Consider the following 16,641-nt stretch of genomic DNA (forward strand, 5'->3'; position numbering starts at 1 on the left):
ATTTACCAATTAGTCGAATGAAGCCAATTTGGGGGAATGCCTAGTGAAGACCCTCACTCTCACATGGAGACTTTTTGTGACTATTGTGATACGATTTCACAAACCGGTGTGACTCAAGACCAAATTCGATGGGTCTTATTCCCTTTTTCTCTAATTGGCACCGCAAAACAATGGTTGAAAAGCCTTGATAAGGCTACTCTTGGAATTGACTCTTGGAAGAAGTTGGCTCTAACTTTCTACAAAAAATTCTACCCTCCGGAAAAGACTAACATGCTAAGAGCTCAAATTACGGGTTTTAAGCAAAGGGATGAAGAATCTTTGTATGAAGCTTGGGAGCGGTTCAAAGGAATTTGTCGCTCATGTCCTCATCATGGACTTAGCGAGTGGTTCTTGGTACAACAATTTTGGAATGGTCTTTATGAAGACTCAAGAAACATTCTCAACATGGGATCAAATGGTATGTTCACCGAAGTTGACGATAATCAAACTTGGAACAAGATTGAGGAAATGGCGGTCCATAATTCACAATATAGTAGACCTCGCAAGGCTACTAGAGGAGGAAAGCATGAAGTGGACTCTATTACTCAATTGGGTGCTCAACTTAGTGCTCACATTGATACCATTAATTTGAAGTTTGAAAAGGCTATGGCTAAACTTGAAGAAGCCTCAAAATCACCAAAGCATCATGTTAATGCCATGGTAGCATCTTCATCAATCCCAAGTGGCATATGTGAGAATTGTAGAACTTTGGGACATGACCAAAGTGAATGTAGGGGAACAAATGAACAAGTGAATGCTTTTCAAGCATACAAGAGTGGTACCTCTTATTCCAATTATTACAATGAAAACACCAAATTTCACCCAAATCTCTCATACAAAAGCCAAAATGTTCAAAACCCTCAACCAACATACACCCCACCTCCCATGAGAAACCAAAATCAAAGACCCTTTTTCAACCAAAACCAAGGTTATCAAAATCAAACTCCATACAATCAACAAAATGACCAAGGTTTTGATGTTCAAAAAGCGGTCCTCCAAATGCAATAGAATCAACAAGAATTTTTCACTCAAATGCAAAAAGATAGCCAAGCAAAGGACATCACCATCAACAATATCCTAGCCCACACAAAAATGTTGGAAACTCAATTGACCCAACTAGCATCTTCAAACTCTCAAAGACAAAAGGGGCAATTACCACCTCAAGGTAATCCCCTAAGACATGAGAAGCAAGTTGAGGATGAAGTTGTGAAAGCTAGTGACAAAGAAGAAGTTGTGCAAAACTCTAAGGAAGATGAACCAACAAAAGAAGAAGTTTCAAAGAAAAGTCAAGAAAAGGCCAAGGAGAAGGAGCCCATTGTGATTAGACTTCCATTCCCAAGTCGTCAAGCTATGCCTAAGTTTGATGACCAACTTGGAAAATTCATGGAAATTGTGAAGAATTTGGAAGTCTCGATTCCTTTTACGGATTTAATCAATCATGTGCCGGCCTATGCAAAGTACATGAAGGACATTCTTACGAAAAAGAAGTCGATTCGGAAGATTGAAACTATCGCCTTCACTAAGGTGAGTAGTGCAATACTTCAAGGGAGTTCACCTCCGAAACTTAAAGATACGGGAAGCTTCTCAATACCGTGTACCATTGGCGACACCACGATCAACAAGGCTTTATGTGATCTAGGAGCAAGCGTGAGTGTTATGCCGTAATTGGTTAGTTAAAGGCTAGGGATGGGAGAACTTAAATGTACCAACATCACACTCCAAATGGCCGATAGATCGACGAAGTCACCGTTAGGGATAAGGGAAGATGTTCCCGTGAGAATTGGCAAATTCTTCATCCCGGTGGACTTTGTCATTGTTGACATGGAAGAAGACTCCAATATTCCGATCATCCTAGGAAGACCTTTCTTGCACACCGCGGGTGCGGTGATAGATGTGAAGCACGGAGAGCTTACTCTAAAAGTGGGAGACGAGACCATAACTTTCAATCTTGACAAGACCATGAGAGCTCCCCGTTTGCATGAACCATGCTTTATGGTTGATCACTATAGCCGGAAGGATGATAGGAAGAAGTCGGAATTCCAATGGAAAAAGAAAGTTGATAATGCTCCATCAAAAGAGCAAGGAAATAGCTACAAAGAGAGCATGAAAAGCTCACCTATGACAAGTGAAGAGGATGGCCCCATTGGCCAAAACAAGAAAGAAGGAGAGTTGTCTCTATCAACTCAAAAAAATTTTAATGATCAAGTAGACGAAGTTTGCAGTCTTTGGGATGATGAGTTCGAAGGGATATTCAATCCCTATATTGGTAATGCTATGAACCAAGACCATCACGGAGAACAACAAGTGCAAAGATCTATTGGCGACCTTTATCATGACAATGAACAAGCTTTTGACTACTTCTTTAAGGTGTTGAGTAACATCAACAACACCTTGAACATGCCCCCTTGACATCTCACATTGGATGAGACACTAGTAGAAAAAACACCTACTGCATCTATCAATTTACGTCGATTCTACTAAAACTGACGCAAAAAGCTCTGAGTTTTGGCGGGAATCCATTTTCGCCCTATAGTCAAGGTATTCGCGTCTGTTTTTAGACAGAACTCACATATATAATACGTCGGTTTCTTTAGAAACTGACGTATTTTATCAAATAAATCAGTTGTTTTACATAACCGACGTATTTAAGATTATGTTTTTGCATCGGTTTTATTTGAAACCGATATAAATGATAATAATTAAAAAAAAAGAGCAAATTCTCGATACTTCGCTATTACGTATCCGATCATTTCCAATTAAACTCAAAACCCTCATTCCCAAATTACATTCAAATAAAACCCTTATTCTTCATCACATAACCAAACCCCACCACCACCGCCACCACCGTGCTGCTCAGTCATCGCACCGCCACCGTGCTGCTGTCGCACCCTACCACGGCCACCAAAGCGGTCCTCCCGTGCCGTGCTTCTGACGTCGCCAGTTATTTATTGTCGTGCTTCTGCTGTTGCCGCCGTTGTTCTGCCATCGCCACCCAGATTCTTGACTGCCCTTTAACACCAATATCGTGCTGCTGTTCGTCTGGTATGAAGCTTATAGCGTTGATAATTGTTCAATCGTCTTACGTCTTTTTATTTTGCTCGCTGCTGTCCGTCGCCAGTTATTTATTATATATGCTCGCTGCTGTCCGTCTTACGTCTTTTTTATTTTGTTGTTCATTGAGTTTAGATGCTGTTAGATTTATTGTCGTGCTTCTGCTTACACCAATATCGTGCTGCTGTTCGTCGGGTACCAATGTTTTGTTTTATTTTTATCATGTTTACATGCTTAAATAAATTTGAATTGTATTGTTAATTTACATCATCAGGCTGTTAGATCACCTGTTACAAAAAGGGTGACAGAATTGTGAATAAAGGGGAAGGTGGTGATTCAGAATTGTCTTGTTGACATTTTCTTCTATAATCATTTGCACCAGTTTTTCCTTGTTTCTTTAGTACTACAAATGTATATTTAACATCAGGCGATATAACTGTATTGTCTTTAACTTTACGCGGTTTATCTGCTAGGGTGGGTTTGAGACTTTGAGGTCTGGTATCTAGGCACGGCTTAAATATACTCTCTTATTTACGAGTCTCTTGCAAATTCTACTATCTGCTAGGGTGGGTTTGAGGTCTGGGATATCTAGGTTTTACATAGGCCTTTGAGAAGGAACCATATAAAGGAGTATAATTTTACATGGCTGTCTTTTTGGCTTTGCGTGTTATGATAGCACTCCTTTGTTTTAAATAGTTACAGCCTTGAACTTCTCCAAATTCTAATAACACTTCTAAAACTTATCATCAACTTTCTTGGAATCTTGTCCAACAATTGTTTTATTTAAGGAAGAAGGAATGCTTTCATTTCTCTGATGGTTTTCCCTTCCTGGTTTGTTTTAAATGTTTTATAGTTACCACATAAGTTAGATATGGACACTGCAAAATATTTGAACTTTCAGTTTATGATAGACAAAATTGAAACTTTGAAAGTGCACTTCTCACTCATAAGATATCACAATTTTGTCTTTCTGTACACAGAAAATTATCAAACAAGTGGACATCCAGAAAATTGCTTCCTTGTTTTGGTGATGATTGGGCCTCAACCAAAACGTGTATATGTTTTTTCAAATTTGAATTTCGTTATTTATGTGATTTTTAAACTCTGAAATTGAGAGGTACGTCTATACTGGTTAGGAAAGTAGTACTGGCTGCTTTAGTTGGGGTCAGTTACGGTATTTGGAGAAGCAGAAATATGAAGTATGAAATGTGGGTAGTAGGGAAAACAACTGATAAAGTGAAGAATTAAGGGTATTATTTCAGGAACCCTCGATTATTTTTATGGTTCTTTCACCACCCCTAGCATGCCACCTTCTTTATTCCTACTTGGGAATTAGTAAACAATTAGTTTGAGGGTAGAGTGAGTTGTGAGGGTAGAGTGAGTGTGTGGGGGAAAATAAAGTGAGTTGTCATGCTAGATTAATGGAAAGAAGAAACTTTTGTAGCAGACTAACACAACGACCTCCTTGCTTTATACACTGCTTTGCTTTTATTTATTTTTTCCTGCCTGCTAATCTCTCGCTAAGTGAGATAACAAGTAGTTGGTTAATTCCAAATTTCCAACTACTCGTTGTATCATTCCGCGAGTAGTTACTTAATTTGTAAAAAAAATAGAATGATTACGTGGACCCATTCCGTGTAAATATTTTTCTTACCTGCTGCACTCAACTATAAAAAATTAGGGTTAACCGGTTTCACGGAAATTAGGGTTAACCCCTGCCACACCACTACACCACTGTAATCCCATATTCTTACCTTCTGCACTCAACTATAATCATTCTCATTATTTCACGGAAATTATATACATACTTTTCTCGGTGTTTATTTATAAAAAATATTCCAGGACTGTCACTGGACTGTCACTGTCCCTGGGTCTGACCATTATTCTAATACAAACCATTATTCTATTCTTAGCGGTTTAATATGCCGGGCATGGATCAAAATTGGATGTATGGGAAACGAGATTTCAATTTTCTTAAACGGCTTGATGAATTTATCACCCATTTATGTATGAGGTTATTTTTCTTCATTTATTCATACTAATTTTTTTTAATTAAATTCAGGTCCACAATATGAGTGCAAATGGAGATAAAGATTCACGTCCAAAAAAGAAGACGAGGGGTCCGACAACGGGACAAACTTTTGAAGAGATTCTTAGTAATACTGATAATGCAGCAGACCAAACGAAAAATGAGAAAAAAAGAGAAAATGTATATTGATTTTAATGAGCTTGGTCAGCCTTATGGACGGTGGTTGAAGAAATTTAGGTCTGATATGGGAAAGTTGGCGCGAAATATCAGCATCATTAAAAGTTGGAAAGATGTAACAAATGGCGAGAGAAATACAATGTGGCGTTGTGCGAAGGTAGTAAATTATTAGCATTATGATTATTTGAATTAAAAAATTTGTATTAGATCATTAGTAGCATTATCTTTGTTTTTTTTTCCAGAAAACATGGAATCTAGAGGATGACAAAAAGAAGTATATTTTAAGGGTTGTGCGTAATAGATTTAAGGATTGGAAGACGAGGATGACAAGCACCTACATTTTCCCTAAAGAAAAGTCTGGTGATGGAGAAGAAACAGATGGGGAAGAAAAGTCTGATGATGGGGAAGAGAAGTCTGATGGAGAAGAAAAGTCTGATAATGGAGAAGTCGCTATTAAAAGTCCAGTTGGAAAGTACAAACAACTGACGCAAGAGGATTGGGACGAGTTTGTTAAGCAGCGCATGACTGCTGATTTTCAGGTCAGTGTTTTTTTCTTTATTCAAATGATTTTTCAGCTCTCCAGACATCATCCTGCACAGACTATTCGTTTCTGAAGTTTTGTCCGACCATGCTGTTTGTTAAGCCAAATACTCAGATTCTGAGCAGGGAAATTCACTTTGTAGATGTTGCAAATGCAAAATGTTATGTACGATGACACTATTTCTACCTTTTATGGATAAGAAAAAAAATCAACGGTAGTTAAGATAGCAATAGGGTTGATGGGAATCAATCGTTGTGAGGACTATATTTCTTCCTGCTTTAACATATATTTCGCTTCACATAGTTGGAATCATGGAGGGATCTCTTTCTTTTCTTTATCTGTTGTCCATTATTCCTTTTTTTACTTTTACTCTTTGAGTTTATCCAAATTGGCGAGTCTTTTGGTTTCTCTAGTCACATATGTTTCCCTCCCCTTACCTTCCATCCTTCCTTCATTCTTCCCCTTCGCCTTGGATATTCAAACTACTAGGGTTGACTTTAGTTTGGAAGTTACTTCTGTGTGAATGCTAATCTTACTGGCACAATCCCTTTACTCAACTTTATTGACTTAAGTACTAATAATCTTGTAGGGTTTGTTCCCAACTCAATTGGGAAGCTTAAGAACCTTAAAGATTTGATCTTGAACTCTAATCAACTCACTGGTAGTATCCCAGTTTAGGTTGGTGATTGTCTTGCATTAGAAAATCTGTTCCTTTTTGATAATAACTTCAATGGTGAACTCCCAACTGAGTTGGGAAAACTTATAAATCTTCAAACTTTAAGGGCAGGAGGAAATAAGGATCTCTCAGGGAGTATCCCAAAAGAGTTGGGACAGTGTCAGGAGAAATCCCACCTGAGTTAGGTAACTGTTCTGAGCTTGTGAATATATATCTTTATCAGAATAGTCTGTCTGGTTCAATACCAAAAGAGCAATTTTCAAGCGTCTCAGGAACAAAACCCGTAATCCTGCTAACCTACCGAACTCATTGTGAAGATTGTACTATTTAATCAATGAAAATCTCAAGAAATAAGGTTTGAGTTGGGCTGAGAAAAGGTACGGAAACCACTGTCACAAGCTGTTGGCTGGAACTGACAGATGAGATAGGACAGTGCAATCTGCATTATGGTCTTAGTTTTCTTGATTTGTCAAATAATCGCCTTTCCGGGTCAATCCCAAATGAGATAGGACAAAGTCTGCAAAGCCTTACGATGATCTTTGAACTTGGGTAATAACACTCTCAGAGGACCGATTCCGAAACACCTAACATCTTACTACTTTATGCATTTTTAGTTCTTGTGGCTGCACTAATACCTTCAGCCATGTGTTTGTTGTTGACGAGATCATAAAACATAAACCAGCAGTTAGAATTCGTTTACTTATGTTCTAACATTTTGGTCATATTTTGGATTCGCTTTTTTATAGGAAAAGAGAAAAAAGGCTCAAAACGCCCAGAAACACAATGTAGGCAAGCAAGATAAATGGTATGTAGAAGAACTTAAGAAAGAGACAGAGAATCAACCTAATGCAGATCACGCTCTTACACAAAAAGCGGTAGTGGACCGTCTTAGTGATAGAGGTTATGCTTGGATCAAAGCACATACCCCGCCAACTACTGCTGAGCCTCCATCAGAATTACAAAAAGTTGTTGATGAATATGTAAGTTCATTCTAAACAAATTAATATCTTTTTCTTATCACTTCAGTAAATATGTTAGTGTGTGCATTATTATCGCATTGTACCATTTTTCCTTCATAATAGGGGATTTGGAAGGAAAAGGAGGAAAAAAGGGGAGTTTGTTCCTTCTAGATTTGAGGATGCGTTGGTGAAAGCATTAGGGAAACCAGCGCACTCAGGGAGAACGAGAGGAGTTGGCGGCTCTGTTGGTCTCCAAACTTATTTTGGAAAACCACTCAGTCGAGATAATCGTGGAAAGCGGTATACAGATGATGACATCAAGTTGCTTATTGAGAAGGCGAAGAGTGAAGCTATGGAGCAAATGAATACACTGATGGAAAAGAAAATAGCTGAAGCTTTGAGAAATGGTGGGAAAATGTTATTATCTGATGCTACTTTGGAGAATTTGCCAAAGAATCATTCTCCTGATGAACATGATAATAGTAGTTGTCATTCAACTCATCTAAGTGACCCATTCATCGAATTAAAGGTAAGTTATCGTCAAAAATTATTTATACAAAAACTATTTAAATAGTAGTAGAATTTGTTTATTACTGAATTTTTGTGCTTCAACCCCACAATCTCAAACAATCTGAAACAGAACACATAACATACTCGACTTTGAAACTAGAAGTTTGAAACCATGAATTGATAGGCATCAGATATGATACACCTAACACAAACTAACAAACTCACAAACTGCTGGAGGTTTCAGTGATGTGTTATAGTTTATACTGCAAATAAATTAGAAAACAATGATTAGCATAAAGTAGGGACAGAAATGGCAGTAGGCTAAAATAAGATAAAAGTTGTTCAATTCAGATAATTGATAGGCTTATAAAACTATGGAATGCAGCAGCTATTATTGCAGAAAAGCTACCTGCTCCTGCTACCTGCTGCTACTATAGACTGATCTAGACAATGTGCATCATTCAGACTGTGAATTTTTGTTCTGTGGACAGTATACTGACCAACTAACCAACTAACAAACTGGGTTATTTTTCCTGATCTTTTGATACAGATCTTTTGATTTTTAATTGTATTATGACAATGTCTTAGGAGAGAGTTCCTTATCGACTTGCTATCATTGAAGACAGAGAAGTGAAGGTTGCTGCTCAGGGGATGGTTTCACCATGGGTTAAAGGCAAAAAGGTACACAACACACAATTGACCATGCAGAACGCCCACGTGTCCATCGATAAAGTTATTAAAGCTGACGCACTACTTCCATGTCCATGGAATGGATTTAGTAAGGTTGGAGAAGTGGAAGGGAGTTTTGCACAATGGCCGAAAACCTTGATATTGTTAGGTGATGATGAGGTAACTTGATTTTCATCTATAACATTTAGACCATTGTCATACTTAGTGAGAAACCTAACATTACTCTCATCAAATAAATATTTCAAATATTATTATTTTTATTAGGCCAATAAAGGAGAGAAGACTCGAAAGAGAAAAGTCAAGTCCAAAGATACTAAAGAATCTGGCAATAAGGTTCAAAAGAAGGTAGTTAAGTTCAATTATATTTATTTATAGATTCCGATGCTAAGGTTAGATCAATTGCATGGTAATATTTGGGCACTTTTTATTTACTCTTTTTATGTTATAATAGGCAACATCCCTTGAAAAGGACAAGGGGGGACAACATAGAGGTGAAGAAGATGATAGAGCTCCTCTTAGTGTAGAGGAAGTGAAAACCTTGAGTTATCATTGTCAGATCTTAGAGAAGAAGTTGTGCTCCTTGTCGACCACTGCCTGCATCAAAATTGTGATTGATGCCTCAGTATTTAATTACCGAGAGAAAAATGATATTGAATGCTATTTGACCGTCGTTGAAATTAGGCAGATGTTCCGATATTTATGGCTAAATGTTGTTATGCTTCAAGCTTGGGAAAGGTATGTATATATAAACCTATTTCATTTATTGGCCTTTTGTTCACTAATCGTTTGGTTATTAATTTCCTCACGGTTTTATGATGGAAATTGTAGTTTCTTGTATAAGTGTGCAACTACAATCGAAACTACTAAGTTAGTTGCATACTTGTGCCTCGTGAAACTTGTGGAGTACATGCATAATCCAAAACAATGTGAAGCGTATATTGCCCATGCAATGAAAATTCAAGAAGAAAAGAAATATATCATGGGAGCATTTCATGAAGGGTAAGTATTAAACTGGCAGCTTTTTAGCTTTTTTAGTTGTATCTGTAGTAGCTGTAGCACCTCCCTTTCCCATTCCCTCAGGTTAGATAGTCAATAATCAGTGGGATTTGGTTTGGTAGTGTACCTGGGGGAGGTGTTGGTTCCTTAATTCCCAACCGATGCTTCAAGGTGACTATTGACAATCTCACTACCTCCCACTGTTTGCAAACTTACGAGCATCATATTGACCTAACAAAATCAATCTTTCCTTAGCAAATTCAAATTTAGTAAATTCATGATCAGACTTTAACCTAACCAACTCAATAGTAGTATTGTCATATGTGCATATAAGTTCCAATTCTTGATATATAATGATTTTGTCATGTTTTGATCACAGTAATCATTGGATGTTGGTTGTTGTTTGCGTGGGATTGAACACAATGTATATTTTGGACTCGCGAAAAAGGGATCTTAAGACAATGGACATAAAAAAGGTTCTTGAAGGTGCTTGGATACTATATTGTGCTTTTGGAGGACGACGCAACTATAATGTTAAAAATACTAAACTATATATCAAAGAGATCACGGTACGTAACAATTATACCCTTGTCATTTTTTTTCCCTCTCTTACCCAAATGATTTTTCTGAACTCCCTTCCCTTCATCTCTCGATATTGTCCAACATGTTGTTGAAATGTGAGTGTATTTATATATAAGAATTAAAGAAATCAGTCCCAAAATTACATCAAACAAATAGTCAGGGAGAGGGATTAAGGCAACAGACTCTCTTTGATTCCTCAAACGACACTATGGACGATTATTAGTTTGTTTTAATTTACGCCTTCTTATTAGATAAGTATGGTGATCCTGGAAACGTAGATGCGCTAAATGCTGAGTTGTATAGAATGATAGCATTTCCTATTGTAGGAGATGAATATGCTTGGTCCGATATGTTTATTGTCACCTTCAATGGGTGTGTTGGTTTGGTCAATGCACACAGAGGACATAATATGAAGGGATTTCTGTCCTCGTCTTTTGACATGTGGGTTATGGCTGAATATGAAGTTACAAAATCCTGGACAATTTTATACCATGTCTCGCTACCAGATGGGATTTGTGGTCGATATTTAGGCATTGTTAGGGACCGGTTTTACTATGGAAAAGGTGACGGTTGGCTAGTCTCGTATGATCTCTATGAGGAGCGTTATGGTGTCTTGAATAGCGAATTAGGTATCTTAGTGCCTTATGAGGAATCTCTTGTACGCGTCATTAAGTCAATTTAGCAAGTACTCGATGTTTGGCCTGGTTATGATTTTCTTATTATGAGTCGTGTCCCCCCACTCCTTCGTTGAAACCCATCTTTAGTTGTATGAATGTGATGATAAGATGTGAAGTAAATATGGTGTTTTGTAGACTTAGTTAAGATTGACATAAACAAAATTTAGACTCTTTTTTTGCCAAATTCTAAAAAAGAAAAGGTAATTTAATCTTACTTTATGTATCTACTAATACTTATTATTAATTGCATTTTTTTTTTTAAATTTTAGTGTCCGCAACAACCAGAGGATTATGAGTGTGGTTATTATGTCATGAAATGGATGTATGACATAACCTTCAACTATTGTAAATCTGCGGAGATACAATTTGAACAGGTAATTCAATCTTACTTTAAGTTTTCATTGTCAATTTTCTTTCTTCATTTACGTTTATTACTATAATACTGATTTTGAAAATGCAGAATATTGCAACTTCATCCATGTCAATGATCGATATGAATATGGCAAGAGAAGTTTGGGCGAATAAATGTTTAGATAACATACATTTAGTATAGATTACATCGGTAACTATGACCTTAGTAACTATGACTTTTGTTGGATTTTTATACATTGGATTGTATTTTGGAACGTTGTTGGTTGGAAACGTAGTTAGGTTAGATTATTGTATTATGGAACGACGTTCGTTAGATTGTATTTTGGACCGTTGTTGGTTGGATTGATTTTGGAACCTTGTTGGTTGGAATGAGATGTAATGTCCTTTGGTTGGATATCTTGTTGCAGGTTGAAGTTTTTTGGCATTTTGATGATTTTTATTGGGAGGTGCTGCCAAAATTTTGGTAGCAAATTTTTATATTTTTTTTAAAAAAATGATAATCAATTGCGTCAGTTTTTATATCTTGTAAAGGAATGACGCAAAAGGTTACCCAATTTGGCGCCAAAGCAAATGTCAATAACATCAGTCACGCGAAAAACGGACGCAAAAGGTAGACATAAAAACGTCAGTTTTCAAATAACAGACGCAAATAATGACTTATTTGCGTCAGTTCTAAGTACATTTGCGTCAGTTATTTATTAAGAAATGATGCAAATGTAAGCTATTTGCGTCGGTTCTGTACGTACAACTGACGCAAATGGTCAACATTTACGTCAATTTTACAACTGACGCATTACAAATACGACCCCTCGATATACGTCAGGCCAAAACCGACGCAAAAGGCCATTTACAACTGACGCAATAGGGGTTTTTTCCATTAGTGAAAGTTTGGTGGAGTCCTCCCTAAACCACCATTTGTAAATATTCTAACTCCCTAACTTGCATTTCAATTTTTACCTTGCATTTTTGTCACTTTTGGACTTATATTTTTGTGCCTTGATCAAGATATTCATCATTTTGAGAGAAGTGAGGGAGGGACTTATGATTTCATTAATGTGTAGTGCTTTGACTTAGTGTGGGGATAGCAATTGCCTAGGCTATTTATGCTTTTGTAGTGCCCCTACAATGAAGAACACGAAAATTGAAGAATGAAAATGTTACGGGTTATTCAGTACCCACTGATGGACCTGAATCCGTGTGGACAAGGAAGAATCCGAGTGGCCAAATAGGGAATCCGCTCGTCGTCAAAGAATCCAAGCGTCCAAGATGCAATCCGCTCGTTTGGCAGAGCTGCAGAATTTAAAAAAATGGTCTGTCAAAGAATCCGAGCGTTTTAACAGAGAATCCGCTCGTCTGATTCAGGACGCTCGTCTTACAGAGAAGGCACTCGTCTTTCTGCTGTTTATTTTTAAAGTATCTCCCTGTAACAGAATCCGAGCGTCCGTCCAGGGAGACGCTCGTCCCAAATTGAAAAATCCGCTCGTCTTTGCTGAAAGATGCTCGTCTTGTGGCGTCATTTCCTGAGGCAAAACGCGAAGAATGCGAGCATCCCAGCCCTTGGTCCGCTCGTCCCCTGCTGCTATTCCAAATATAACGGGTCTCTTAAACCCTTTCCCTCATTCATTTTCATTTCTTCTACATTCAAACACTACCCAAAACCCAAAAACCCTCATCCTCTACATCAACAAAACCAAATTTCCTCAACCAAATTCAACAAATTCAAATCCAAACTTCCTCACAACAAAAATTAATCACTCCTTTTGCAACAACAATTGATTCCAACACCAAAATCTTCAACTTTTGAGTCGATTTTTAAGATACAAAGCAACATTCTTTCATCTTAAATTGATTTGGGCATAACTAAAAATTGAAGATTTCAATCTTTCTTTGGTGTAATCAAGAATGGCAAGAACTAAAGGAGGTAACAAGGCACCCCCAAAGAAGACACTTTCAAAAAGGCAACAAACTCTTCAAGCAAAACAATTGTCAAAAGCATTGGTAGTCTATGAGGCAAGGTTGGAGGTTCAAAAAGGCCCCCCTATGGAAACTACAACATCAATAACTCCGGTCATTGAGCAATTATCCAATTATCCGGAGGTAATTTTCACTTCCGACTCTCATAGGGATAAATTTGTTCTCTTTGCTAAGAAGACCATTATGCCTACAAAATTTATTTGTGATGATGCTTTGACAAAGTTGGGTGTTCTTGAACAAACCAAAACCTTCTTTGAGGCTATGGGATTGGGTAAATTGTTTACCATGAAAGAATTGACATACCCCTCCCTCACCTTGGAATTTTTGAGTTCCTTGAAAGTCACAAGGGTGGAGACTAGAACCCACATCGAGTTTCGTCTTGCAAATGTTGATAGACGCATCACTTATAGTGAATTGAGTAAGATTTTAGGCCTTAGCGATACCCCGAAATATACAAAGAACCCCGACAAGTATGACCCCGCTCCTCTTTGGGAGGCAATTTCCGGAAGGAAATTTGCGCGCTTTCATGATTGTCGTGCTCTATTAGTCCACCATCCGGGCATTAGAGTGTGGCATAAGGTCATTGGGAATACTTTGATAGCAAGAAATGGCACTAATCATCTTACCAAGCTCGATTGTGTTCTTCTTGAGTCGTCCTTGAATATAGGAAGGGAACATACTAAGCCATATAATGCTCTAAAACTTTTGGTTGAACGATGGCTTAATGTCGATTGTGGTAAAGAGGGCACCGCTTTCATTGTGAATTGAGGACTAGTTACCCATTTGGCCAAGCACTTTAAACCAAATTTCAACAAAGACAACACTTATGTGGCGGTTAAAGGAGGTCATCTCATTGATATGGACACCATGATTCACAAGTTTAAGTGGGTCAAGCATGATCCTCTTGACACCAAATATGGGTGGTTAACCAATGAAGCTAGATCCTTCACCTTGCCTTCAAAGATTTGCCGATTGAGTGTTCACCGACCGAACTACCTTCTTCCACTCTCCGAGGAGACCGAGTATATTATTCAACAACAAAGAGGCAAGATTGACCAGCCCTCCTCCTCCATTGTCACACCACCCTACCCATTTGAGTATCACGAGTTCAAACCCAAGGATGTCGAGGTAGGAAATGATTACATGAATCTACTCATGAGGGAAATGCATAAGCAAGCTTACAATGATAGAGTGGATGTTTACAAGGCCCAATATCCGCCCCTCCTACATCTAGCTCGGCAAGAACTTCTTGATCCATCATGTCCTTTGCCTAGTTGGGCGGATAGGGAAGTTTCTTTCCTAGCACCTCTAATGGTGGAAGACCGGGTGGAGAGGAGAATGTTGATGATGAGGGTGTTGTTGAAGAAGAAGAGGTTCAAGAAGATGTTCAAGAAGAAGAAGCTCAAGAAGAGGAAGAAGAAAGTGAGGAAGAGCAAGGAAGTGAAAGTGGGAGTGGAGATGATTCCACATTTATGGAGGAAAATGATGATAATGATGATATGATGGAGGATTAGCAAACCTTGGAGGCTCCTACACTCTTTCACCCCTCTTATGGTTTGTCTACTTCCTTTGTTCTCTTTATTTTATTTTGATCATTTGTTTGAGGAGTCCTAGCAACATGGAGGACTAACACCTTGGCTTCATTAAGGTGTTCTTTTCATTGTTCCCAACTTGTAAAATCCAAAATGACAATTTGTAGTTTCATGCATTGCATTCCATGTTCATGAACTACCCCGAAATTCAAGACGTTATAAATCATGTCTATTTTGGTTTGGGGAAGTCCATGCATATGCATCGGGAGCTAATTTAAATTATGCTCTCCGCCATAACAAAAACACATGCATCATGTAGTGTAGCTTAGTATAGTTTGCATTTAGTTTAGAAATCATGCATCATGCTTGCATAATTTCCTATCGTATTGGCCATTGAGGACAATGCCCATACTAGTGTTGGGATGGGAAATTCTAACTTGACTTTTATTCAAAATCCAAAAAATCAAAAATTGAAAAATCCAAAAACATGTTCATTTCCTTTTTAGTGTAGTCTTGTATATATTATTGTATATATTGTGTTTGTTCATCCTTGTTCACATTGATTGACTACGCCACATTGACATGAGTATATTGAAGATCGCATGGTATGATCTTTCTAATCTCCTTTTTCCTCTTTATGTTAATGACTATGTGGCTTTATTTTGATTGATGCGGTAAAAACAATGTGAATTTAGAATTGCATTTAGACTATTTGGCATAATAGTTGGTAGAAGCATATGCATTAGGATGTATAAATGTTAGTTGCATCATGGCATGTAGTTTGCATGTTAGAAAAATTTTGCGAAACCGTCTACTTGGGAAGCTTGACAAGTGTATATAGGCCCTAGTACATGCTTTTTCTTCTTAAGACTTTGCTTGTTAGAATACTTGTAAAACACCCTTGGATGTTTCATGTTAGTATCCTTTAACCCATGGATTAAGGCCTAGTCAAGAATACCTTGTGGTGTGATAACTCCTTGGCTACCGTTTATTCCAAGGTGACCCTTGAAACCATGCAACCATCATTCATCCATGTTCTACCATATTTTTGTCATCAAAGGAAATGTGCACAAAAAGAAATTATTCAAAATTTGAGTTCAAGAAATGAAATGAAATGTCAAAAAGTTTGCAAATTGCATCAAAAGAAAAGAGGAGTAACAAAAATGAAAAAACTCCTATGCTTCAAATATAAGGCACCCTCGTTACAAATTGGGGTGACTTTGAAAATGTTCAAAAGAAAATGCAAAGAAAAGTTTAAAGTTGTCAAGTATTGAAATGCCAAAAATCAAAAGAAATGGCAAAAAGAAAGTATTCTCAAATGTTATATGCCACAAAAAATTGGATGGAAAAACAAACAACAAAAGCAAACTCCCAAATGAAACTCAAATTCTATCGATCCCTTTATCCATCGTATCCATTTTTGTGCATGGAAGAGAGGGGACGACCCTTCTTCTTGTCTAGGCAAGAGGGGGAATTCCGCGATCCTCCAGTGTTTCTAACACCATAGAGAGTCTATTATTGACAAAAACATTTAACGATTGAGGACAAAGGTACCCTAGCTTGACACAACTTGGAGGTGATTTATTGGTATCCTTCTAGGCTTAGTAGTTTGAAGAAATTGCATCTATGAAGGAGTGTGTACCCTTGAATTGCTTCCCTTGTAGATGATTTCCGCCACTTAGATGAGGAAAGTGGCTATTCTTTTGTAGATGCATCAATTACTTGATTTTGTGTGCTTTAATGATTGGATGTGTCGCCATTTTGGCAAGACCCACCTTGCCTTGCAAGAAGGCATCCTACCTCATGGTTGTCTTATTGTGAGTTTAAGGGCCGGAG

The 16,641-nt window shown here is 37.7% G+C and overlaps 1 protein-coding gene and 1 non-coding gene across 2 annotated transcripts; one reads left to right on the forward strand and one right to left on the reverse strand.

The window, feature by feature from the left end:
• Positions 1 to 270: 270 nt before the first annotated feature.
• Positions 271 to 377, reverse strand: LOC141604408 (small nucleolar RNA R71). The gene has a single exon (XR_012526109.1). It is a non-coding gene; the product is annotated as a small nucleolar RNA R71 (small nucleolar RNA).
• Positions 378 to 8,632: 8,255 nt separating this feature from the next.
• On the forward strand, positions 8,633 to 11,689 carry LOC141598314 (uncharacterized). Its single transcript, XM_074418113.1, has 7 exons — positions 8,633 to 8,831; positions 8,937 to 9,017; positions 9,124 to 9,407; positions 9,501 to 9,671; positions 10,048 to 10,237; positions 11,197 to 11,301; positions 11,388 to 11,689. Exons 1-7 carry the CDS (start codon positions 8,634 to 8,636, stop codon positions 11,478 to 11,480), a joined length of 1,122 nt encoding a protein of 373 aa, XP_074274214.1. The 5' UTR covers position 8,633; the 3' UTR covers positions 11,481 to 11,689.
• Positions 11,690 to 16,641: the final 4,952 nt, after the last annotated feature.

The sequence above is a fragment of the Silene latifolia genome, chromosome 9, assembly GCF_048544455.1.
Source record: "Silene latifolia isolate original U9 population chromosome 9, ASM4854445v1, whole genome shotgun sequence".
Taxonomy (NCBI): Eukaryota; Viridiplantae; Streptophyta; class Magnoliopsida; order Caryophyllales; family Caryophyllaceae; genus Silene; species Silene latifolia.